Source organism: Phocoena sinus, chromosome 2, assembly GCF_008692025.1.
Source record: "Phocoena sinus isolate mPhoSin1 chromosome 2, mPhoSin1.pri, whole genome shotgun sequence".
NCBI lineage: Eukaryota > Metazoa > Chordata > Mammalia > Artiodactyla > Phocoenidae > Phocoena > Phocoena sinus.
In genome coordinates this window covers 16,419,166-16,446,318 of record NC_045764.1, presented here as the reverse complement: position 1 = coordinate 16,446,318, position 27,153 = coordinate 16,419,166, and the positions used below count along the sequence as shown (strand labels likewise).

The 27,153-nt window shown below is 40.6% G+C and overlaps 1 protein-coding gene across 29 annotated transcripts in view; it reads right to left on the bottom strand.

The window, feature by feature from the left end:
- CCDC7 (coiled-coil domain containing 7) overlaps positions 1-27,153 on the bottom strand; it is a 295,714-nt gene that overhangs the window by 113,650 nt on the left and 154,911 nt on the right. For 24 of the 29 annotated variants that reach the window (XM_032621413.1, XM_032621412.1, XM_032621420.1 and 21 more), the window contains 3 exons: positions 26,859-26,969; positions 18,788-18,898; positions 16,715-16,825 (listed from right to left, as the gene is read on the bottom strand). The exons of 1 other annotated variant lie outside the window; for it this stretch is intronic. In XM_032621413.1, coding sequence (XP_032477304.1) covers positions 16,715-16,825; positions 18,788-18,898; positions 26,859-26,969 — 333 coding nt within the window. Of the gene's footprint in view, positions 1-2,475; positions 2,868-14,222; positions 15,620-16,714; positions 16,826-18,787; positions 18,899-26,858; positions 26,970-27,153 lie in introns of those variants that run through there. 4 more of the 29 variants (XM_032621437.1, XM_032621436.1, XM_032621439.1 and 1 more) reach the window with 4 other exon arrangements.

Genomic DNA, 27,153 nt, shown 5'->3' with positions numbered 1-27,153 from the left:
GTAATTCTGTAACAAGGGTTGAAGCACTGTAGAGTTAAGCAAATACATAACTCTGCTGATGTTTTAAGAGTCAGGATTAACACCCTGGAAGAAAGGACATACACATATGAAATGGAGGAAGGCAAGAAGGAGACCTGAGGGACTAGAACTGAAGGTGTCTGAGAGTCCTCATGATTTCTAAAATATATGTGCATATAACATATGCATATATGTGTGCACATGCACATGTATGTGTGTATGAATATATGTACGTGTGTGTCAAAACTAAGGAGTGTGGATCCAAGTGAAAATCCTATGTGTCATCTTACCTGGCAGTTACCATGGGAGAAAGCTTCCTACCCACACTAGACCGACTGCACAGCCAGTATATTCATGGGTTCAGGCCCCTCCAGGCCAACTACAGTCTTACACAGCCCCAGTTAAGGGCTCAAATGATACACTGTACTGTTCAGGTGACTCTGCTTTGACAACCTTACTGGGGAGCCTTGAAGACAATTTTCTCCTATCTGACTCAGTTTTCACTACTTTTCCATTCCTAGACCTTCCTGCATTCCCCACCTCCTGGGTCCATAAAATGGCAAGAGCCTTTAGTTTAGGGCTCCTTTGGCAATGAGACAACCCCCCAACCATTTCTGATAAAACATCTCTTACCTGGGGCCTTCAGTGGGGAAAAATGGAATAATAAAGCTGGGACCTTTCCTGTTTAGACTCATACTTATGCTATCACAGTAATCGAATAAAGGTTTAATTGTTATTTTCAGTTTGGCTTGTTATAATTGACCAACTCAACAACTGGCAGTGCTTTCTCTGACAAACTGGTGCAGTGAGCAGGATGGATAGTACAGGCACACCTTGGAGATGTCATGGGTTCAGTTCCAGACCCCCGCAACAAAGCGAATATTTCAATAAAGCGAGTCATACGAATTTTTTGGTTTCCCAGTGCACATATAAAAGCTATGTTTACACGATACAGTAGTCTATTAATTGTGCAATAGCATTATGTCTATAAAAATCAATGTACATATCTTATTTTAAAAATACTCTATTGCTACAAAATGCTAGCCATCATCTGAGCCTTCAGCTAGTCCTAATCTTTTTGCCACTGAAGGGTCTTGCCTCGATGTTGATGGCTGCTGGCTGATCAGGGTGGTGGTTGCTGAAGGCTGGGGTGGCTGTGGCGATTTCTTAAAATAAGACCACAGTGAAGTTTGGCTCATTGGTTGACTCTTCTTTTCATGAATGATTTCTCTGTAGCATGAAATGCTGTTTGATAACATGCAGAACTTCTTTCAAAATGAGAGTCAATCCTCTCAAAAGTTGCTGCTGCTTTATCAACTAAGTTCATATAATATTCTAAATCCCTTGTTGTCATTCCAGCAATCTTCACATCATCTTCACCAGGAGTAGATTCCATCTCAAGAAACCACTTTCTTTCCTCAACCATAAGAAGCAACTCTTCATTCATTAAAATCTTCTCATGAGATTTTAGCAATTCAGTTGCCTCTTCAGTCTCTACTTCTAATTCTAGTTTTCTTGCTATTTCCACCACATCTGTAGTTGCTTCCTCCACTGAAGTCTTGAATTCTTCAAAGTCATCCATGAGGGCTGGAATCAACTCCTTCCAAACTTCCCTTAATGTTGACATTTTGACCTCTTCCCAAGAATCGTGAATGTTCTTAATGGCATCTAGATTGGTGAATCCTTTCCAGAAGGTTTTCAATTTACGTTGCCCAGATCCATCAGAGGAATCACTATCTATGGCAGCTATAGCTTTACAAAATGTATTTCTTAAATAATAAGACTTGAAAATTGAAATTACTCCTTCATCCATGGGCTGCAGGATGGATGTTGTGTTAGCAGGCATGAAAACATTAATCCTGTTGCACAGCTCCAGAAGAGTTCTTGGGTGACCAGGTGCATTATCAGTGAGCAGTAATATTTTGAAATCTTCTGAGCAGTAGGTCTCAACAGTGGGCTTAAAATATGTAGTAAACCATTTTGCAAACACATGTGCTATTATCTGGACTTTGCTGTCCATTTACAGATCACAGGCAGAGTAGACTTAGCATAATTCTTAAGGGCCTTAGGATTTTCAGAATGATAAATGAGCACTGGCTTCAACTTCAAGTTACCAGCTGCATTAGCCCCTAACAAGAGTCAGCCTGTACTTTGAAGTTTTGAAGCCAGGCATTGACTTCTCCTCTCTAACTCTGAAAGTCCTAGATGGCATCTTCTTCCAATAGGGGGCCGTTTCATCTACATTGAAAATCTAATGTTTAGTGTAGCCACCTTCATTAATGATCTTAGCTAGATCTCCTGGGTAACTTGCTGCAGCTTCTACGTAAGCACTTGCTGATTCCCCTTGCACTTGTGTTATGGAGATGGCTTCTTTCCTTAAACATCATGAGACAACTTCTGCTAGCTTCAAACTTTTCTTCTGTAGCTTCCTCACCTCTCTTGGCCTTCACAGAATTGAAGAGAGTTAGGGCCTTGCTCTGGATTAGGCTTTCGCTTAAGCAAATGTTGTGGCTGGTTTCACATCTTCTGTCCAGACCACTGAAATTTTATCCGTATCAGCAATAAGGCTGTCTCGCTTTCCTATTATTTGTGTGTTCACTAGAGTAGCACTTTTAGTTTCCTTCAAGAACTTTTCCTTTGCATTCACAACTTGGCTATAGTTTGGAGCAAGAGGACTAGCTTTTGGCCTTTCTCAGCTTTTGACATGCCCTCCTCACTTAGCTTAATCACTTCTAGCTTTTGATTTAAACTAACGTGCAACTCCTCCTTTCAGTTGAACATACAGAGGCCATTGTAGGGTTATTAATTCGCCTAATTTCAATATTGTTCTGTCTGAGGAAACAGGGAGGCTGGAGGAGAGGGAGAGAGACGGTAGAGCAGTCAGAACACACATAACACTTATCAATTAAGTTTGCCATCTATATGCGTGTGGTTTGTGGTGTCCCATAACAACTACAATAATAACATCAAAGCTCACTGATCACAGATCACCATAACAAATATAATAATAATGAAAAAGACTGAATATTGTAAGAATTACCAAAATGTGACACAGAGACATGGGGTGAGCAAATGCTTTTGGAAAAATGGCACCGATAGACTTGCTTGATGCAAGGTTGCCACAATCCTTCAATTTGTAAAAAATGCAGTATCTGCGAAATGCAATAAAATGAGGTATGCCTGTAAAGCACAGTGCCTTTCTAGGAAAGCAAAACTCTGAAGATCCCATGGGGCACTTTTGAGAGGTGTTAGAGAGGTCCATCAGACACTCTCAAGTGATACTAATGGATCACATGGGTGCTTCATCAGTCATGCTAATGTGTCTCAAAAAGGACTAGTGGACCCTGGGGTTTCTTTGGGGAGTGCTAGTGACTTTTTACATAAGCTTTTCAGGTATAAGGGGGAACAGTGGTCCTTCCCTTTAGTTTCCACCCCCTTGCCCAAACTTGACTCAACTCCATGAGTCAAATTACAGATCCAAAAGAGACACTCATAGGGAAGCAATTCTCTAGCTACTGATGGGAACAAAATTCGTTCCTCCAGTGATGGGAACAAAATTTGTCAGAGACCCTGAATTGCATCCCAATACTACTGTTAACTGTAAGCATGTCCCTGGCACCAAAAGACAGCCTAAAACAAAGTGAATTTTTGTTGGGACTTATGCCTAAAATGTAAAATAATGAAGAGCCTTTTGGGATTACTTCACCCCAGCAATCTGAAGCTCTCAGAGACTTGGGTAGTTTGCCTCCAAGATGGAGGAGGTAATCTTGTTTTACTTACTAAGAGAATGGTACCTCTGGTATGTGACCCCCACTTTCAGAGTACAAAACAGCAGCTACTTTGCCTAAAGAAGAAGATGGCACTGGGATGAAAGGATACAAGCACTCAAGATCATTTGGGCTCTGAGAGATTTGACCCCATGCACCATGAGTTCCTTGCCACTAAACAGCATGGTTGAATTATACTTCCAGTGAATATAGTTTCCTTGTGAGCCACCCTAGTGGTGTCTTAGATGTACAAATGTGGGGTAAGAACAATAGATGATGAGACTGTCAACAAGACTCAGATTTCCAGGTTTGTTCACATTAACTTCTTCTGGTTACTGAGCTCAATTAAACCTCCTCACAAGGCCACGTTGACCATTCTGTAACAGTCCAGATCTTCACTGACAAATCACTGAGTTAAAAAAATGTGGCTACTGCCCAGAAGGCAAAGACCAACCAGTAGAAAGAGCAATGTAAAAATGGTAAGCCTGTTCCCCCTCTTAGACCATTTGGGCTAGATCCTTCCCAAAGAGATCTCTGGATCTAGGTTACTCAACAAAAGCTTCCCAAAGAGGAGACTGATGCACTTTCCCACCAAGAACTTATGGTCATAGAGTGAGTGGGCCATGGGATCCACTAGGCTGCTCCACTAGAGTCTGCAAGGTCATGGCCTTACGATTAATACAAGTGCTATTCCCTCTGCTCCTCCCAGTGAACCTGGGGGTAGGGATGGGGAATTAAAATCCCCTATTAACTTTTAACCAAGTTTTTCAGCTTTTAAAAATAAGTAAGACTAGTGGTTGGGCCAAGGTTTCTATGTCTCTAGTGGGGAACAGTGGTCCTATATCAGGTTAAGAGTTCAATGGGGAGCTAGGGGAGAACCTCATTTATTGGATCTCCTGGATACTGGTGCATAGTTAACTATGGCCTCCACAATCCCTGACACTACAACGAGGAGGTTATAGGTTAAATTGTTCCCACTTCTCCTCTACCAAGAGGGAATTCTAATCCCACAGTACCTTAGAATGTGACCTTATTTAGAAATAGGGTCTTTACAGAGGTAATCAAGTTAACATGAGGTTATTAGAGTGGGTCCTAGTCCTTATAAAAATGGGGAATCTGAGCACAGAGACAGACAAACATATGGGGAGAGCACCTTGTGAAGATGAAGGCATAGATCAGGGTGATGAATCTACAAGCCAAGGAATGTCAAATGTTGCCAGAAAACCACCAGAAGGTAGGACAGAGGCAAAAAAGTTTTTTGCTCGAGTCCTCAGAAGAAAACAACCCTACCAATATCTAATCCCACACTTCTACCATCCTGATTGTAGGACAATATTTTTTTAAGCCATTCAGTTTGTGGTCCTTTGTTATAGCAGTCCAAGCAAACTCATATAGATTGCTGGTACTGGGAAGTGGGCTACTGCTGTAAAAAAATACTTTAAAATGTTGAAGCCAAAGAACACCAAATATTGCCAGCAAACCACCAAAAGCTAGAACAGAAGTATTGAACAGATTATCAATAACAATCCCTCAGAAATAACCATCCCTGCTGACACCCTGATATCAGACTTCTAGCCTCCAGAACTCTGAGACAATAAATTTCTGTGTTTTAAGTCAATGAGTTTGTGGTACTTTGTTACAGCAGTGCTAGGAATCTAATACAAAGAAGAAACAAACAATGCTCTCTGGTTTTGAGTCTCAGTCCAACACCATCAGAACCTTTACGAGATACAACTATAAGTGGGCCCCACTGCAGCATTACAATTGTTATGACCACCATTGTAATGGCTCCCACTATTGAATATATATTGGTACAGATGTACTGTCTAAGTGTATCCCTGCTTGAATTCACTCCAAAGTCCTGAAGGTAGTTGCTGCAGTTAGGGACATTTTATGGCATGTGGGGACCATAAACCTACCCTCCTAACACTGTGCAGTTCTACTGTTTACCAGTAAGGTATCAATGGACTAGCAGAGAAAAGATATAGCTATCCTAATTGCTGAGCTTAATGGAGCCACAGTTTTCTGAGACTAATTCTCCATTCAGTAGCCCTGTTTGACCTGTGCACCTGGCCTCAGTCGCATAGAGACTCAACTGATCGTGGCTCAATGCTGTAGTGCAGCCCTGGGCACTGGCACTAACTGACTTCGGGACTGTCACAGAGGCTACTGCCCAAGATGGAGAAGCTTGGTGTACTACAACTGACATCTCAAACTCTCTCTTCAGTATCACTGTCCACACAGATGATCAGGATAGTTATAGATATAGGAATAGGTATAAGTATACATATAAAAACTGGGGAGAGTCCGACTCCAGGCCAAAATTCTATGTGTGATCTTTCAGGCTCAATTACAATTACAATTATCTGGCAGCTGTCATGGGGAAAAACTTCACACCCCATACTATATTTGAGGCACAGCCAGTGCACTGCAGGCGTTGGAGGTAGTTGCAGTCATGGACTAAGATCCATCCGGACTGGCATATCTGCATTCTAGCCCAAGTGTATCCATTGGGAAAACTCCTTATGAGGCAGAGGAGACCTCAGGTGAGGCATTATACTGTTCAGAACTTCTGCCTAGACCATCTCACTGGGTGGCCTTAAAAACTCTTTCTCCATTCTGGTTCAACACTTTTCCATTCTAAGCCCTCTCTCCTCTACTTCCTCATGGCACTTGGGTCCATAAAACATCAGAGGCTTTTGGGGGAACTTAGTCCACAGTAAGATGTTCCTCTCATCTGCTCTGATGCACATGACCCACCTCTGGGCCATTCTGTGGGGCAAATAAAACATTGGTGGAGCTAGGGCCCTTTCTTGTTTAGGCTCTTGCTTATACTATCTCAGTAAATAAATAAATACTTAATTGTTACTTTCAGTTAGTCTTAATTTACCAACTAAAAACTGGCAGCTCACTTTTTGACAAACTGACACACTGAGCAGGCGGTCAATGAAACACAATGCTCTTCTAGAAAAGCAAAATACTGAAACTTCTACTGGGCAATTTTGGGAGATATGAAAAAAGTCTTTGGGGGTGCTCTGACATAGTACTAGTGGATTGTCTGCATGAGTCCAGCAGGGCTCATTATCAGCTATGCCAGTGATTCTCAGACAGTGACAGTGGATGCCACAAAACACTCTTGGGGAGTGCTAATGGATTGTTTACATAAGATTTTCAGTTCTCAGGGGAATGGTCCTTCCCTTGAGCTCCCAACTCCCTGGCTGAGTTCCCATAGTAAGTCCAATTACAGAACCAACAGAGGGACTCTAAAAAAGCTAGGGAAGCAATTCCCTAGATGCTGATTATTGTTCTCTGATGATGGATCCAACAATCAGAGACTCTGTGAGTTGAACTGTATCCAATGACTACTGTTATCTCCAAGCACATTCTTGGTGCCAAAACAGAGCCCAGAACACAGCAGTTATTAAAGCTTGTCCCTTTAATTAAAAATAATGTAGAGCCCTTTGGAATCACTTTATCCAGTGACCTGAAGAGACCTTAGAGCCTTGGGTAGTTTGATTCCTTAATGAAGAAGGTAATCTTATTAATAAACTTAGCAAGAATGGTGCCTGGTGGTATCCAACAATACAGATCCTTCCCACTTTTACTCAGACCTCTAAGCTTTCATAAATAAACATGACTAGAGGTTAGACAAGGTCTCTATGTCGCCAGTGGGGAACTGAGGACATATGCTAAGGTCAGAGTTCAAACTGTGGAGGGGAAATATTGCATTTCTTGGGCCTTTTGGATACTGGTGAATAAATTTCTGGGATTTCGACAGCCCCTTATAAAAGGATGAGGAGGAAACAGATAATTCTCTGTAGTTTTAGTCCACCCACCACTAGGACTCTTTTCCAAACCCAACTATGAGTGAATACCCTTTGGACTACTACAAACCTCCATTATTGTGGTTTCTACCACCGAATATGTTATTGGTAGAAATGTACTTTTTATATCAAGTACTTTTTATATCAAGCGGCACTAACCACCCCCCACCAAGATAAGATTTAAAGTTAGGGTATTTTAGTGGGGTATGTGAAAGATTATGATCTACCAAACTACTGGCAACTAGCACCTCTGTCTACCAAAAACAAAGTCACAGGCCTTGGTAATAAAAAGGGGCAACTGTCTTCATTGTTGAGCTTTCAAAGGCCAACAAATATCTGTAAACTATTTCTCCATTCAGTAACTCCACCTGGACTGTGTGCAAGACCTTTGGTGCCCAGACTCTAAACTGATTAGGGTTACACAAAGCATTAGAGCTACCTATGGCACCAGTGGTACCTGACATTGTGACAGTTATAGAGGTTATCATCCAAGATAAAGAATCTTGGTGTCCTGTGGTTGACATCACAAATGCCCTTCTCAGCATCCCTCTCCATAAGCATGTTCAGAATTAGTTTGCTGTACGCAATATGGGTTGTATTACACCACTAATGTCCTTCCATGAGACTCCCTAAATTCTCTACCTGTAATAATGCATAGGTAAAGACTTGGAAAAAGTCCTGCTCCTTGAGGGAGCACTAACCTTCCACTCTATTGATGAAATCATCCTAGTGGGCTCAGACAAGGGCACTACCCAAAAAGAACTGGATGTCCTGTTCACCTACAAGTATCATGTAGCTAGGCTGTTATTAACAAGGTACATGGACCTAAAAATGAAGTAAAATTCCTGGGCATGATCTGTAAGGGCATAATCCAGGGAAGATGACTGTCATGTTTTCGGCCCTCTCTGTCCCCCTAAATAAAAACCATCTGAACAATTGGTGGGACTATACGGATACCACCACACTCTCACAGGGATCACACAGCACCCGACAATCAGGTTACCATAAAGATGACTACATTTGACTGGGGCCTTGATGGACAGGATCCCCTGGAAGCCATTCAACTGACTACCCCAGATGTCCTTTTTGTGGACCCCTCTGATTTTCGTTTGCTATTTCAGTTAGGACTCTCAGTAACATCTCTCTTTGCCTACTGGAATCTATGGCAGAAGGCCACTACCATACATCAGAGGCATTCAATGGACTTTGGGTCCACAATCTGCCAGAGCTGGCTAAAAATTGCATATCTTTTATGAGACAGTTGGTGCATATCCTTTATGGGACAATTATTGGTCTGTTATTGGCCTTGAGAGCATGACCTTGGTCATGTAATAATCTTAGGACAAGAAATTCCAACCAAAACATAGAATACATTTGCTTTTGTTCTATAGCTTTGTTAGGGTATTCATATTTTATGTCAAAGTTTAAAACGTCTATAAAATATATGTACAAAGACACATTCATGAACCAGATAAAGTTCTTCTGATGTATTTAATTTAAAACTCTATAGAAAAGGACTTGGGATTAGCTCAAGATGGTGGAGTAGGAGGACATGATTTCACCCCCTTCTTACAGAACCACCAAAATCACAACTAACTGCTGAACAACCACCAATGAAAAAAAGCTGGAACCTACCAAAAGAAAGATACCCTATATCCAAAGACAAAGAAGAAGCCAAAACGAGATGGTAGGAGGGGCACAATCACAAAATCAAATCCCATACCCGCCAGGAATCCAAACACAACACTAAAGTTAGTCATCAAATCACAAAGAGAACAAAAGAGGGAGGGAAGAAAAAAGATCTACAAAAACAAATCCAAAACAAGTAACAAAAAGGCAATAAGAACATACATATCGATAATTACCTTAAACATAAACGGATTAAATGCTCCAACCATAAGACACAGACTGGCTGAATAGATACAAACATAAAATCCATATACACGCTGTCTGCAAGAGACCCACTTCAGATCTAGGGACACATACAGACTAAAAGTGACGGGATGGAAAAAGATATTCCACGCAAATAGAAATCAAAAGAAAGCTGGAATAGCAATACTCCTATCAGACAAAATAGACTTTAAAATAAGGACTGTTTTACAGAATCAAAGAAGGACACTACAATAAATAAAGACACAAAGAAGGACACTACATAATGATCAACGAATTAATCCAAGAATAAGATATAACAACTGTAAATATATATGCACCCAATATAGGAGCACCTTGATATATAAAGCAAATACTAACAGCCATAAAGGGAGAAATCAACAGCAACACAGTAATAGTGGGGGACTTTAACACCCCACTTTCATTAATGGACAGCTCATCCAGATAGAAAATTAATAAGGAAATACAGGCCTTAAATGACACATTAGACAGATGGACTTAATTGATATTTCTAGAGCATTCCATCCAAAAGCAGCAGCACATTCTTCTCATGTGCACACAGAACATTCACCAGGACTGAACACATGCTGGGCCACAAAGCGAGCCTTGGTAAATTTAAGAAAACTGAAATCATATCAATCATCTTTTGTGACCACAGCACTATGAAATTAGAAATAAACTACAAGAAAAAAAAAACTGTAAAAAACACGAACACGTGGAGGCTAAAAATATGCAACTAAACAACCAATGGCTCACTGAAGAAGTCAAAGAGGAAACCAAAAAATGCCTACAGACAAATAAACATGAAAGCACAATGATCCTATGAGAGGCAGTAAAAGCAGTTCTAAGAAGGAATTTTATAGCAATACAATCTTACCTCAGGAAACAAGAAAAATCTCAATTAAACAACCTAAACTTATGCCTAAAGGAACCAGAGAAAGAAAACAAACAAAACCTAGCTAGTAGACGATCAGAGAAGAAATAAATGAAATAGAGATGAAAAAAACAACAGCAAAGATCAATGAAACTAAAAGCTGGTTCTTTGAAAAGATAAACAACATTGATAAACCTTTAACCAGACTCATCAAGAAAAAAAGGAGAGGACTCAAATCACTAAAATTAGAAATGAAAGAGGAGAAGTTGTGACACCACAGAGATACAAAGAATCGTAAGAGACTACTACAAGCAAATATATGCCAATAAAATGGACAGCCTGGAAGAAATGGACAAATTCTTAGAAACGTACAGTCTACCATGATTGAACCAGGAAGAAACAGAAAATATGAACAGGCCAATCATAAGTACTGAAATTGAAACTGTGATTAAAAAACTCCCAACAAACGAAAGTCCAGGGTCAGGTGGCTTCACAGACAAATTCTATCAAACATTTAGAGAAGAGTTAACACCTATCCTGAAACTGTTCCAAAAAACTGCAGAGGAAGGAAAACTCCCAAACTCATTCTATGAGGCCACCATTACTGTGATACCAAAACCAAACAAGGATACCACACAAAAAAGAAAACTACAGGCCAATATCACTGATGAACACAGACACAAAAATCCTCAACAAAATACTAGCAACCTGAATCCAACAATATAGTAAACAGATTGTACACCATGATCAAGGGGGATTTACCCCAGGGATGCAAGGACTTTTCAAGATCCACAAATCAATGAGTGTGATACATCACATCAATAAACTGAAGAATAAAAACCATATGATCATCTCGATAGATGCAGAAAAAGGTTTTAAGAAAATTCAACACCTATTTGTGATAAAAACTCTCCAGAAAGTGGGCATAGAGGGCACATACCTCAACATAATAAAGGCCATATACGACAAACCTACAGATAACATCAAACTCAACGGTGAAAAGCTGAAAACATTTCTTCTAAGATCAGGAACAAGATAAGGATGTCCACTCTCACCACTTTTTTTTTTTTTATAAATCTATTTTATTTATTTATTTATTTGACTGCGTTGGGTCTTCGTTTCTGTGCGAGGGCTTTCTCTAGTTGTGGCGAGCGGGGGCCACTCTTCATCGCGGTGTGTGGGCCTCTCACTGTCGCGGCCTCTCCTGTTGCGGAGCGCAGGCTCCAGATGCACAAGCTCAGTAGTTGTGGCTCACGGGCCCAGTTGCTCCACGGCATGTGGGATCTTCCCAGACCAGGGCTCGAACCCGTGTCCCCTGCATTGGCAGGCAGATTCTCAACCACTGCGCCACCAGGGAAGCCCCACTCTCACCACTTTTATTCAACATAGCTTTGGAAGTCCTAGCTACAGAAGTCAGAGAAGAAAAAGAAATCCAAATTGGAAAAGAAGAAATTAAACTGTCACTGTTTGCAGATGACATAATACTATAGATAGAAAATCCTAAAGATGCTACCAGAAAACTACTAGAGCTCATCAAAGAATTTGGTAAATCTGCAGGTTACAAAATTAATACACAGAAATCTGTTGCATTTCTATACACTGACAATGAAAGATCAGAAAGAGAAATTAAAGGAACAATCCCATTTACCATCACATCAAAAAGAATAAAATGCCTGAAAATAAACCTACCTAAGGAGGCAAAAAACCTGTACTCTGAAAATTATAAGATGCTGATGAAAGAAACAGAAGTTGACACAAACAGACGGAAAGATATACCATATTCTTGGCTTGGCAGAATCAATATTGTCAAAATGACTATACTACCCAAGGCAATCTACAGATTCAATGCAATCCCTATCAAATTACCAATGGCATTTTTCACAGAACTAGAACAAAAAATCTTAAAATATGCGTGGAGACACAAAAGACCCCGAATAGCCAAAGCAATCTTGAGAGAGAAAAACAGAGCTGGAGGAATCAAGCTCCCTGATGTCAGACTATACTACAAAACTACAGTCATTAAAACAGTATGGTACTGGAAAAAAATGGGAATATAGATCAATGGAATAGGGTAGGAGGCCCAGAAATAAACCCATGCACCTATGGCCAATTAATCTGTGACAAAGGAGGCAAGACTATACAATGGAGGAAAGACAGTCTCCTCAATCAATGGTGCTGTGATAACTGAACAGCTACATGTAAAAAAACGAAGTTAGAACACTCTTTAACACCATACACAAAAATAAACTCAAAATGGATTAAAGACCTAAATGTAAGACTGGACACTATAAAACTCTTAGAGGAAAACATAGGCAGAACACTCTCTGACATAAATGGCAGCAATATCTTTTTTGATCCATCTCCCAGAGTAATGGAAATAAAAACAAAAATAAACAAACGGGACCTAACTAAACTCAAACTTTTGCACATCAAAGGAAACCATAAACAAAACAAAAAGACAACTCACAGAATGGGAGAAAATATCTGCAAACGAAGCAACCAACAAGGGATTAGTCTTCAAAATTTACAAACAGCTCATGTGGCTTAATAGCATAAAAACAAACAACCCCAATTAAAAAAAATGGGCAGAAGACCTAAATAGACATTTCTCCAAAGAAGACATACAGATGGCCAAGAGGTACATGAAAAGATGTTCAACATCACTAATTATGAGAGAAATGCAAATCAAAACCACAATAAGACATCACCTCACACCAGCCAGAATGGCTGTTTTTGCACCAATACAATACTGTCTTTATTACTGTAGCTTTGTGGTATAGTTTGAAGTCAGGGAGCCTGATTCCTACAACTCCGTTTTTCTTTCTCAAGATTTCTTTGACTATTCGGGGTCTTTTGTGTTTCTATACAAATTGTAAGGTTTTTGGTTCTAATTCTGTGAAGAATGCCATTGGTAGTTTGATAGGGAGTGTACTGACTCTGTAGATTGCTTTGGGCAGTATAGTCATTTTCACAACACTGATTCTTCCCATCCAAGAACATGGTATATCTCTCCATCTGTTTATGTCATCTTTGATTTCTTTCAACAGTGTTTTACAGTTTTCTGAATACAAGTCTTTTGCCTCCTTAGGCAGGTTTATTCCTAGGTATTTTATTCTTTTTGTTGCAATGGTAAATGGGAGTGTTTTCTTAATTTCTCTTTCTGATTTTTCATTGTTGGTGTATAGGAATGCCAGAGATTTCTGTGCATTAATTTTGTATCCTGCAACTTTACCCAATTCATTGATTAGTTCTAGTAGTTTTCTGGTGGCATCTTCAGCATTTTCTATGTATAATATCATGTCATTGGCAAACAGTGACAGTTTTACTTCTTTTCCAATTTGATTCCTTTTATTTCTTTTTCTTCTCTGATTGCTGTGGCTAGGGCTTCCAAAATTAAGTTGAATAAGAGTGGTTAGAGTGGACATCCCTGTCTTGTTCCTGATCTTAGTGGAAATGCTTTCAGTTTTTTACCATTGAGTATGATGCTTGCTGTGGGTTTGTCATATATGGCCTTTATTATGTTGAGGTAGGTTCCCTCTATGCCCATTTAATGGAGAGTTTTTATCATAAATGGGTGTTGAAATTTGTCAACAGCCTTTTCTGCATCTATTGAGATGATCATATGGTTTTTATTCCTTAATTTGTTAATGTGGTGTATCACACTGATTGATTTGTGTATATTGAAGAATCCTTGCATCCCTGGGACAAATCCCACTTGATTGTGGTGTATGATCCTTTTAATGTGCTGTTGGATTCTGTTTGCTAGCATTTTGTTCAGGATTTTTGCATCTATGTTCATCAGTGATACTGGTCTATACTTTTCTTTTTTTGTGATGCCTTTTTCTGGTTTTGGTATCAGGGTGATGGTGGCTTCGTAGAATGAATTTGGGAGGGTTTCTCCCTCTGCAATTTTGGAAGAGTTTGAGAAGGACTGGTGTTAGCTCTTCTTAAAGTTAGTGAGGATCAGTGGCACTTCGTGGGTGGACCTCCTTAGGAGTGTCTGACAGCAGAAAGTTTGATCAAGGAGGCTAAGAGGAACACTCAAGTCCTTCTTCCTCAGCTAGAAACCATTTGGGCTGTGACAGCTTTGGCCCACCAGTGATGGGTTCTCTATGACTAAAACACATGTTTAGAACAAGTTTCCAGAGGATAGCAGCCCTGCAAACTACACTGGTGGTCCCTTGGTTCTACAATGAGAGAGTGACAGTGGTGGATGATGAGATTGTTAACAAGACTCTAGGTTCATTAGTGCCACTCCTGCTGGTTATCAAGCTCAATTAAAGCTCCTCATAACATCAGGTCCGTCTGTTAGTGACATAATCCAGAACTTAACTGACAAATTCCTGGGCAGGGAAAATGTAACTACTGCCAAAATAACAGAGAGAGACTATCACATAAGGTGACATGAAAATGGTAACTGGGAACACACTAGTGGAGAATTTGGGTAGTGCTCTCCCAATACCTCTGGGTCTGTTTTTTAAACAGTGGGAGCTCAAAAGAAGAGATTAATGGGTTCTCTACTTAGAAACTCATGGCCAAGTAGCATACCTTAAGGGGCCAAATGGCAACCCCTATAGGGTATGCCAGGTAATAATGACCCCTATGACTAACAGAAGTGCTATTTCTTTTCCTTCTTCCAGTAAATTCTAAAATGAATCATAGAGCCTTACCAACTTTTACCCAAACTTTTTGGATTAAACAAGACTATGAAATGTCCAATGTTCCTAAGTCCAGAGTGAAGGAGTGAGATCCTATGCCAAGGGTCAAAGTTCAGAGTACACATGAGGGAGAATTGCATTTCTTGGGCCTTTTGGTAATGGTCCACAGTTGATGGTGACCCCCAATCCCCTGGAATGAGAATGAGAAAATTGATAATGCTCTCTGATTTTCTGTCTGAAGCCAACACCACCAAGATCCTTACCCAGCCTGACTACAGGTGTAACATATCATTATTGTGGCACCACTACTGAATGGATTATTGTTATAGATATATTATCGATATGTATACCAGATTACACTTACTCTAAAGCCTAAAGGATATTATTGCATTTAAGACCATTTTAGTGGGGCATATGGAAGACTGTAAACCTACCAAACTATTACCTGCTAGCAGTATTGTCTCTCAAAAACAGCATTAATTGCCTCAGGAATTCAAAAACAAACAAACAAAACTGCCCCCATTGCTGTGCTTAAGGAAGCCAAGGTTCATTATCTGAGCTTTGCAAAAGGCCTTGGGTACCTGGAAACTCAAGCAAAAATCAGGCTCAGTGATGTAGTACAACTATGGCAATAGTATTACCTGACACTGACTGACACAGCTTTTGCCCAAGCTGAGGGAAATAGGTATGAAGCAATTCACATTGCAAATGCCCTTTTCAGCATCCCTGTCCACACAGAGGATCAGGATCAGTTTGCCTTTGGTGCAATGTGTTGCAATACACCTTTAATGCCCTTCCACAAGGCCATGAGCAGGAAGAAGTCCCACTTCCAGATGGAGCCCTAGCCTTCCATATATTAATGAATGCCTCCTAGTGGGTTGAGGAAAGGGTACTACTCAACCAGGACTGTATGCCATTTTGACGCACATGTAGCAACATGTCTAGGACATTACTATGGACAAGGCACAAGGGCTTATGAATCCTGGGAAATTTCTGGGAATAAACTGGGAAGGGACAGTAGCTCTCAGTCCGGAGACAATAACTGCCTAGTTTTAGTCATGCTCAGGCTCTCAGCCCCAACAAACACAAAGGATGCCCAATGACTTGTGGGAGTATTCAGATACTGGTACTCACAACTTCCCCTACAAGGCCACCTTGATGACAGCACCCATCAATCAGGTAACCAAAAAGACCTTTACCCTGAGTGGGGCCTGACAACAGGATACCCTAGAGACCCTCCAACGGGCTACACAGGCAACCCTTTTCCTTGCCCCCTTGAATCTACCGCCTTTTAGGTTGCGGGTCTCAGCAACCTCTCTGTTTGCCAATTGGAGCCTCTGGCAAAAGAACACTGCCACACATCAGAGGTGCCAGCTGGCTTTGGACTCATAATCTTCTATTGTTGACTGAAAGTAAACACCCTTTGAAAGACTACTGACCAGTTACGGATCTTGGTGGACACTGAGTGCAGAAGTCCCACCATGAAGTAGTTTTATAACAAGAAATTCCAACCAAATGTTAAATGTTTCTTCTTCTCTAGTTGTTTTATGGTATTCACATTTAGATCAAAGTGTAAAATTCCTATAAATTATATGCTCAAATACATATTCATGAACTAAAGAAATAAGTTCTGATGTGATTACTTTTTTAACATTTAAAGGTACCTATATTTGTTATACTTACTACTGTGTTGTCCTCCTCTGGAAGTTATTTGTTTTTGTACTTGCGTGGGGAGTTCTGACACTGACTCTTGATGTTTAAGCACAGGATTTTTGTCTGGTGTGTCATCATGAGCTACATAAAGAGATGCATTTAGTTCCTCCATGGAAAAACATATCTAGTATGCAATCTCTAGATTTCAAATTTATAACATATATACAGCAAAATTTTCTCTCATTTTGATAAAGTTATAAGTAAATTACCATAATGTCAGATGTGACATAAAATTTGAGAGGATATTTTTAATGGGCATTTGTTAAAGAAGGTGTAACACTAACATTTCTAGGCAATATCTATTGATCTACCTATCTATATATATCTGTTGTATGTGTGTGTGTGTGTGTGTGTATATATATATATAAATATATATACACACACACATACATACACAAAATATTCCTGCCACGGGTGGTGATCTGAGCATGTATGCCAAGGTCAGAATTCAAAGTGGGGTGGGGCACTGCTGCATTTCTACAGCCCTTAGGCTACTGGTGCACAGGTGACCATGATCTCCATAGCCTCTGACACCAGGTGCTGGGGGAAAGAGATAAAGCTCTCTGGCTTTTCATCTGAGGCCACCACCAAGGACACCCTTGGTCAAACACTACACTGTGAGTGTATCCTTTCAGGCAACCACAAAACTCCATTTTTATGGTCCTCACTACTGAATGTGTAATGATGTAGATGTATCTTCTATGTGCACCCACACTCGAATTCAGTTCCCTCATGGGAACTGCTGTATTTAGGGGCATTTTAGAGGGGCACGTGGAAGACTGAGAACCTCCAGACTAAACAGTGCCTCCCACTTGTGTCTCCCTAAACTAATTCCTGGGAAGAAAAAGACATAAACTGCTCTCACTGCTGAGCTTAATAAACAGAAATTTCTCCATGAGACTATTTCCCATTTGAATAACTAACGTGATCTTTGCACACAGCCTCAAGTACATGTGACTCAATTGATTTTGGTAGGTCAGTGCTATAGTACAGCGGTGAGACCCGGTGGTACCTACACTGTAACTGTCATACAGGCTGTTTTCCAAACTGAAGGACCTCAATATGCAAACCAAATGCCCTTTGCTGCATGCCTCTCCACATAAATGATCCCAGTTATTAGTTTAACCTTATATGAAAGGAGTTGCAATATCCTACTAATGTCCTTCACATGGCCACCAAATTGCTCAAATATCTATAATCAGGGCACAGCCCATGACGTCTAAGCAGCCTGCTCTCAAAGGGAGGACTAGTTTTCATTCAAGTGGGCCCAGACAAGGACACCCCCAACAAGGATTAGATGCACTGTGAACCCACCAGTAGCTCTTGGCTGGGCCATCAGTACACACAAGGTACAGTTAGTTACCTGGTAACTTAGTGAAATTCCTGGACATGTCCTCTAAGGGGCATGACATCTCATTCCAGAGGATAAGACTGCCACACTTGGGCTAATCAACTCCAATAAATAAAAAGCGGTCCAGCAATTAGTGACATTCTTTGACCACTTGCACTCTCATTTGCCCATGTGGAGCCCTTGATGACACCCATCTATGGGGTTACCAGAAAGGCTGCTTCCTTTCAGTGAGGACACAACCAAGAGGGTGCCCTAAGGACCCTCCAACAGGTCCCATGACCCCCATCTGATGCTTGATTTACAGATCTCAGAAACATCTGTTTGCCATTGGAGCCTATGGCAAAAGCCTGCTGTGAAACGTAGAGGAATCCATTGGACTTCTGTACCCATAATTACCTGGAGTCAGCTGAAAGGCACACTACTTTGGAGAGACAATTATTCACCTGCTATTGGGCCTTGGGGCATTCATCTTCTGGTCATAAAATAATCTTAAGAACAGAAATTCCAACCAAAGGGTTCAATATTTCTGCTGTTTTTCTCTAGTTATCTCATGGTATTCACACTTTAGTCAAAGTGTAAAATTTCTATAAAACATATGCTCAAAAAACATGTATCCGTGAACCAAAATAAAAACATCTTGTAATGAGCTTAATTTAAAATCACTTGAAGTCTTCTGTAGCTTTTGTACTTACTAATATGTCTTTCCCCTTTGTGAGGGCTTTGTTTCTTCACTTGAATCTCTGATTTTGACACAGAATCTTGATGCTCAAGCATACGATTTCCATCTGGTACTTCATCCTGAGCTACATAAAGAGAAGGATTTAGTCCATTAAATAAAAAAAGAGATCCCTAGATTTCAAATTTAAAGCAGAGAACAGTGGTATTTTCTCCCATTTACATGAAGTTATAAGTAAATCACCATAATGCGAGATCAGATGTGAAAACTATGAGTCTTAATGAGTGTGTGTGGAAAGTATTTTTTCATATCATTAATATTCCTAATTTTAAATATGTTTTATATTAGTCTCTCGTTTTCTGAGTTTTCCTGATGTTTTCAGTTAATACACACTGACAGATCAAACAAGGAAAATAGATATGTTCAATATTATTCACTGCAGCATACCTGTATTTGCAAAATACTCAAAACCACTTAAGCATACAAGCATACGAATTGGTAAGCTAAAGTAGTGTATGTAAACTATGAAAATATAAACTATGGGATATAATGTAGCGCACACAGCTGTACAAATAGGTATAAGAGGAAATGAAAAACATCCTGACAAACTGACTTGGGAGCATTTCTAGGATGTAAGGCTTAATGAAGGAAAAAAACCTGAAAGAGAGAATTTTAACAGGCTAACTTTTAAGAAAGAAAGAAGAAAAGGGAAAAAAAAAAGACAAAAGATAACTTATCTTCAAAAGATGAAACAGAGAAAATATAAACCAAAAGACAACCTGGAGGGTTACAGAAGTCACTGCAGAAAGTGCTGGCTGAGTTGTACCCAGTGACTACTATTAACTCTTAGCCTGTCTCTGGCACTGATGGATAGCCCGTGATACAGTGAGGTTTTGAAACTCATGTCTAATGAAAACAGTGAGGTTTTGAAACTCATGTCTAATGAAAAAGGATCCAGATTTCTCAGTTTCACTTGACCAGCAACCTGAGGAGACTACAGAGACTCCACCATGGAGGAGCTACTCTTGTTAACTTCGTGAAGGACAGTGGCACCTTGTTGGCGGTGTCCCAACAGAACCCCTGGTTCTGAGTTCCCTGACATGGAGCACTTTGTCCAAGGAGGACAAGGAAGGGGGTGGGGAAGAAAAGACACAAACACCTAAGACACTCCCTTTCCTCTTCTGGTTGACATTTGGTTTCTGAAAATTTCCGCCCACCCATGGTGAGTTCCCTGCTGCTGGAAACACTGTCTAGTTACCCAGCAATGGAGGCTCAAGGAAGGGATGGATGGACTCTACCAAGCATCCTGTGGACAGGTACTGAGCCATGGGGGCCAACACACAGCCCCACGAGAACCAAAATGGTGATGACACTTATTACTAATACACATGCTATTCCTTCTGCTCCTCCCAGCAGTCTCAAGATGAAATGGAGAACTCTATTTTTACCCAGAATGCTTGGCTTATAAAATTACACAAAATTAGGGATTAGGCCAAGTCCCTATGTCCCCTTTGGCACCTAAGAATATATACCAACTCAGAGTTCATAGGGGCAGTGGGGGGAGACTGCATACCTTGGGCCATTTGGCTACTAGTTTACCAATGACTGTTACCTCCACAACTGTGACGCCAGGATGAGAGGAAAACAGTTAATGCTTTTTGACGTAGACTTACACCTGGCCATGGTGGGGGGTGCCTTTGGACACTATATACCTCTATTTTATGGCCCCCACTACTGAATATTTAACGAGTACAGGTGTATTTTCTATGTGAACTCCAACTCACATCAGCACCAAGCCGTGATGAGCGCTACTGCACTCAGGGTCATTTTAGTGGGGCATATGGAAGACTGTAAACCTACCAGACTACCAGTGCCTAGAGATTCGTCTCCAAAAACAACTACTAAGCAAAGAAAAACAAATGCCTGCCTTCTTTGCTGAGTTTAGGTAAGCCAAACATCTCTGTGAGATTACCTCTCCATTCAATAATTGAATGAACCTGTGCATATGGCCTAACATGCCTACACACTGGATTACAGGCAGCTTAATGCTGTGGTACAGATCAGGACACTGGCCTTACTGGATACTGTGACTGCCATAGAGGCTCTTGCCCAAGCTGAGGGAAACAGGTATAAAGTAATTCGCATTGCAAATGCCCTTCTCAGCATCACTGTCCACACAGATGATCAGGATCAGTTTGCCTCTTGTGTAATGGATTGCAACACACCTTTAATGTCCTTCCCACAAGGCCATGAGCAGGAAGAAGACCCACTCCCAACTAGCTGCCCACTATATTGGTGGCATCCTCCTGGTGGGCCCAGGCATGTGTACTACCCTACAGGGACTGATGCTATGTTGACCCATACTCAGCAACACAGCTGGGTCATTAACAGGGACATGGACAAGGACTGTGTGGGAAAGCACAATACGTATCATCTTGAGGAGATAACCACCAATATTTGTCCTCTTACTCACAACAAATACAAGAGTCCCAAAAATCTGTGGAGCTATTCTGCTACTGACACTCTTACATTCCCCTCAGTGGGATCCTGACTGCAACCAACTATTAAGTTTCCAAAAATGCACCTACATTTGAATGGATCTCAAGCGGATGGCCTGGAGGCCATCCAACAGGCCTCCCAGGTCACACTTCTCCTTGGCCCCTCTGATAATGAATTGAGATACAGCTCTCAGCAACTTCTCTGTTCATCATTTAGAGTCTTTGGAAGAAGGCAATTCCACAAGATAGTGGATTAATTTAGGCTTCCGTATGCCTAATTTCCTGTAGTAGGGTGAAAGGTACACACCTTTTGAGAGACAATTATGTGCCTATTATTGGTTTAGTGGATACTGAGTGCATGAACCATGACTATGAAAAATATTACAATCAGAAATACTGACCAAAAGTTTCATAACTTTAGCTTTTATCCTCTAGTTATCTTAGGGTATTTATACTTTAGGTTAAAGTATAAAATTTCTCCAAAATATCCATTAAAATACAGATTTATGAACCAAAGAAGAAGGTCTTTAGCTGTAATTAATTTTAAATAACTTAAAGTTATCTGTAGTTAGTATACTGACTGTGTCTTTTCTCTCTTTGCTTCTTTACTTGCATTTGGGTTTTTGACATTGGTTCTTGATGCTCACATATAAGATTTTCATCTGATGCTCTATCATGAGCTACATAAGAGATATACTTAGTCCACTGAATAGAAAAATACAACTATTATAAATCCCTATATATCAAATTTATAATAAGAATACAGCAACATTCTCACTTTTCTGAAGTTATAGTGAAGTCACCATAATGCTAGATCTGATAAGACTGTGAGAGGAGTTTAATAAATAGATGTGTTTTGACTCTTTCTCATTATCTCATAAACATTTCCAGGCATTATACATAGTTTACATTTGTCTCTATTTCTCTTAGGTTATTTATATTTTACAGATCACATAGACTTCATAGACCAATCAACAAAATGCAAGTGTACAATTTGCTAATTACAGCATTATTCGTAATTGCATATAAATGTTCATGCATGGGAGAATAGATAAACAAGCTAATACATATACTATAAACTTGGTAAATTATGGTAAATAACATGGTACAAACTGTTGTATGTAGACATGTAAAAAGGATCAAATGAACCTCTATAAACTGACTTGGAGGGATTTCAAGAAGATAATATCAAGTGGAAAAAAAAAACCCAAAGGTGAAAAGTTGTATGGTACCTTCTAGGTAAGGAAGAAGGGAAAATAAGGAAATAAGAGACAGAGAGAGACAGAGAGAGAGAGAGGGAGAGAATTAGAGAGATACTTACCTTTACAAAATGAAAAACAAGTGAGATAGAAAACAATGTAGTTGGTTACCCATAGGGTAAAAGGGAGAGAACTGAAGAAGAAATGCTACTCCTCTAAGTATACCTTTTTGTATAGTTTTTACTTTTGGAAGCAGGGTCAGGTTCCACATGTTTCAAAAATAAAATTAAATAACAAAAGAGGAACTAAAACTGAAAGCAAACTTAAAGAAATGAACCTACTGAAAGAAAAAAAGTACTAATGCAAGTAACTCATCAATACAATATTTGACATATACGCTCATTCATGGGCAGAAGTGTGGAGAGACTGTAAACACATGACAAAATATTTTCAGGATTGTTTTTCCATACCTATAGGCGAAGAAATTCCAAAATAATTTTATAGGCATAACAAGATGGACCAAATGAGTAGATGTGTTATATTATTCAGAGAGAGTATTCACGAAGTGGAAGAAAGGACATGCACACATGAAATGGAAGTAGGCAGAACAAGCCCTGAGGGGATGAAGTAGAATTGAAGGTTTCCAAGATTTATCATAAATTCTAAATATGTCTATGCAGGTTTATATACACACGTGTAGGTATACAGGCTAATATATGTGTATAACTACATATGTATATACAAGTACATATATAAAAGTGTGAATATACTTAAGAAACCTGACGCCAGGCTGGATCTCATGTGTGATCTTTCAGGCACAATCACAGACAATTATAAAGGCATTACCTGGCAGTTACCATGGGGAAAAGAAGTTTCTCAACCCACAGAGACTTGATGCATAGCCAGTGCACTGCAGGGGACACAGGCCTCCCGCCCCCATCACTCTCTCAAGTACACTGCATTCTTAGCCCAGTCACCGTCAAATGGAGGCGGGGGTGGGACTTGACTGGGACACTGTATTGTTCGGGCACTGCCACTGCCTAGACTACCTTATGGGGGGTGGGCGGGGCTTGAAGAAACTTTTCTCAGTTATGATTCAGTATTCAGGATGTTTCTACTCCCATCCCTCCCACCACTACCTTTTGAGGGCGTAGGACCCATAAAATAGCAAGAGCCTTTTGTCTGGTGCTCCTTCAGCTGTGAGATGATCCTCTCCTACATCTCATACCAGTTTGCACTGATACATCTAACCCTCACCCACTGCTATTTCAAGTGGGAAAACAGAACATTGCTAGAGCTGGGGTCCTTTACTGCTTGAACTATTGAGGTAAGTGAACAAAGGTTTGTTACTTTTAGTTTGGCTTGTTATTTTAATTGACCAACTCAAAAACTGGCATTTCTCTCTCAGACAGATTGGAGCAGCAAGCAGGGTAAGTGAAGCTCAATGCCTTTTGGGAAGGCACACTTTGGGATGTGCTCAGTAAATCAGTGGGACATTTCTGGAGTGATGGGGGAGAGGGTACCATAGGATCATTAGACAGAAGTCTGAGAGCCTCCTGGGGCAGCCAGGCCAATGTGCTTTGGACAGGGCTAACAGACCACACAGGGTGCTCTAGGAGAGTGCTATTTTATTTTTATAGGCTTTTCAGTTCTGAGGGGGGAGCAAAGTTCCTTCTCTTTAGACCTCGATTCACTGGCTGAGACACCTGCTGGGTCAATCAAATTAGAGATTCACCAGAGGGACTCTGAGAAAGCTAGGGAAGCAATTTGTGGCTACTGCTTATGGTCCACCAGTGATGGGATCTAAAGTTGTGGGAGACCCTGCATGACCCAGTAGCAAAAGAAATCTTAGAAACCTGGTAGTTTGCCTCCATATTAAAGGGATTAATCTTGTTAAACTTGGTGAAGGAGAAGGTCACACACACTGTTGGGCCTGTCACTACAAAACAACTTCTTTAGAGAGTCTTGACAGCAGTCATATTGGCTGAGGAGGTGGAAGAAAAGTGGGGAATAAAAAAAGCAAACATCTGAGACTCTCTCCTTCCTCATCTGGGTACTATTTTGGCTCTGACAGGATGACCAATCTGTGATGAGTTCTATACCACTGAAAAACATGTTTGGATCACCACTGCAGAAGTGACAGTGTCCCTCTGTGCTACGCTGGTGGTCCCAGGGTCTACACTGATAGAGTGAGGAGAGTGAGATTCTTAACCAGACTCAGATTTCTTGATTCATTCATGCCACCCTTGCTAGGTAGGTATCAAGCTCAAGTAAGCCTCCTCATAAGGTCAGGTCATTTGGCACTAGACAATTTAGACATTAACTGCAAAACTGTTGGACATGGAATAGCACCTACTGCCAAGGTAGCAGTGACTGACCAACAGTAAAAGCAATGTGAAAATGGTAATCAATAACCTACTCCTGGACAATCTAGACCTAGATCTCTATAAGAGATCTATGGGTGAATATCCAATAACGAGGTGTCAAAGAGGTAGGCTGATGGGCTCACTACCAAGGAACTCATGGCCTGGTAGTGGGCCAAGGGATGCCTGAAAGGAAGCTGAACTGGGGTCCACGCGGGGGTGATGACTAATACAAGTGCTATTGCTCAGGTCTTTCCATTGAATTTTGACGTGAGACTGAGAGCCCAGCAACCTTTATCAAGAACACTCTGCTTTCAAGAATGAACAAGACTATGAGTTAGACCAAGTCCCTTTGTCCTCAGTAGGAACATGAGGACCTATGCTAAGGTCAGCGTTTAATGGGGAGGTAGGAAAGAACTGCATTTCTTGGGTCTTTTGGATACTGGGGCTATGTGACTGTGATCACAACTCCTGACACCAGCATGATGGAGAAACACATAATGTTCACTGGGTAAGGGTGAGGGATCTGGGTAAGGGTCACAGGTCATTGGGTCTGAGGCCATTACCAATGGGATCCTTATCCAGATCCAACGATGGGTGTTTCCCTTTAGATCACTATAAATTTCCATTGTTATGGCCCCATTAATATACGTTATCATTACTATAAATGAATTGTCAATGTGAATCCCTGCTTTGTATTAACTCCTAACAGGAATTGCTGCAGTTAGGGCCATTTTAGTTGGCATGTGTTAGACTGTGAACCAATCCAATTACCAGTGCCTAGTGCTTTTTTCTCCCCAAATACCTACCTGAGGAAGAAAAATGACTGCTTCATGGAGTGAAAGTTTTCCATGAGACTATTTAACTATTCAATAACTCAGTCAACTTGTGCCCACAGCTTTAGATGCACAGAGACTCATTTGATATACACAGCTCAGTGTCATAGTGTAGCCCTTACATCTATGGTATCTGACATTGTGAATGTGATACAGGCTATTGTCTGAAGTTGAGGGAACTTGGTATGCAGCAGTTGATATAACGAAAGCCATTTTCAGCCTCCCTTTATTGTGGATGATCATGATCAGTATACCTTTTTGCGGGTTGGTCTGCCATACACCACAACCATACTTCCACAAGGCTACCAAAATTCTCGAAATACGTCATCAACACAAAAGTGATGATATGGAAACATCCCACTCTCAGAGGGTGCAACAGACTTCTACTCTATTGATGACATTGTCTTAGGGCCCAACATGGGTACTATTAAACAAAGACTGGATGCCTCACAGACCCACATATAGCAACTCAGTGGGGTCATTATTATAGAAAAGGTAGTAATCTGGCACCCTAATAAAATTCCTGAGCATGATCTGTAAGGGTCATGATATCTCATTCCAGAGAAGTGTGCCAAGCGTTGGTCCTCTGTACTTCCACAAATGAAATGAAGACCTAGCAATTGGTGGGACAATTAAGCAACTTACACTGTCACATTCCCCATGTATGGTCCGTGATGGCACCTATCTATGGAGTAACTAGAAAGGCCTCTTCCTTTCAGTGGGGTCACGACCAAGAGGATGACGTGGAGATCCTCAGACAGGCCACCAGGCTGCCCTTCCCCACCCACCCCCCGCCATTTGCTCTTTGAGTTACAGAACTCAGCAACATTTCTGTTTACCAGTTGGAGGCTGTGGCAGAAGACCCCTGACACAAGGGGTCTTGAGGCACCCCTTTCGGCTTTCAAACCCATATCTCTAGGAGTCAGCTGAAAGGTAAACACCCTTTAAGAGACATTTATTGACCTGTTATAGGGTCTTGGTAGATGCTGAGTGGCTGACCTACGACCAAGGGATCAGAAATACCAACCAAAGGGTACGAATAATTTTGCCTTTGTTCTCTAGTTATCTTAGGGTGTTCATACTCTAAGTCAAGGTATAAGATTTCTATAAAATACATGTTCATGAACCAAAGAAAAATAATCTTCTGATAGTTTAATTTAAAATAAAGTTATCTATAATTATTATACTTACTATTGAGTCTTTCTCCTTTAGAAGGTCTTTGTTTCTTTACTTCCAGTTGAGTTTCTGACATTGAGTCTCCATGCTCAAGCACAGGATTTTCATCTGGTACTTTACGATGAGCTACACAAAGAGAGGCATTTAGTCCAATAAAAGGAAAAATAGATACACTGTTTGATCCTATACTTTCAAGTTACTGACAAATGTACCTCAGCATTTTCTCACATTTTCAAAAGTTGTCTGTAAATTACCATAATGCTGGATTGATATGAAAATGGTGAGAAGAGTTTTAATGGATGTGTACTGA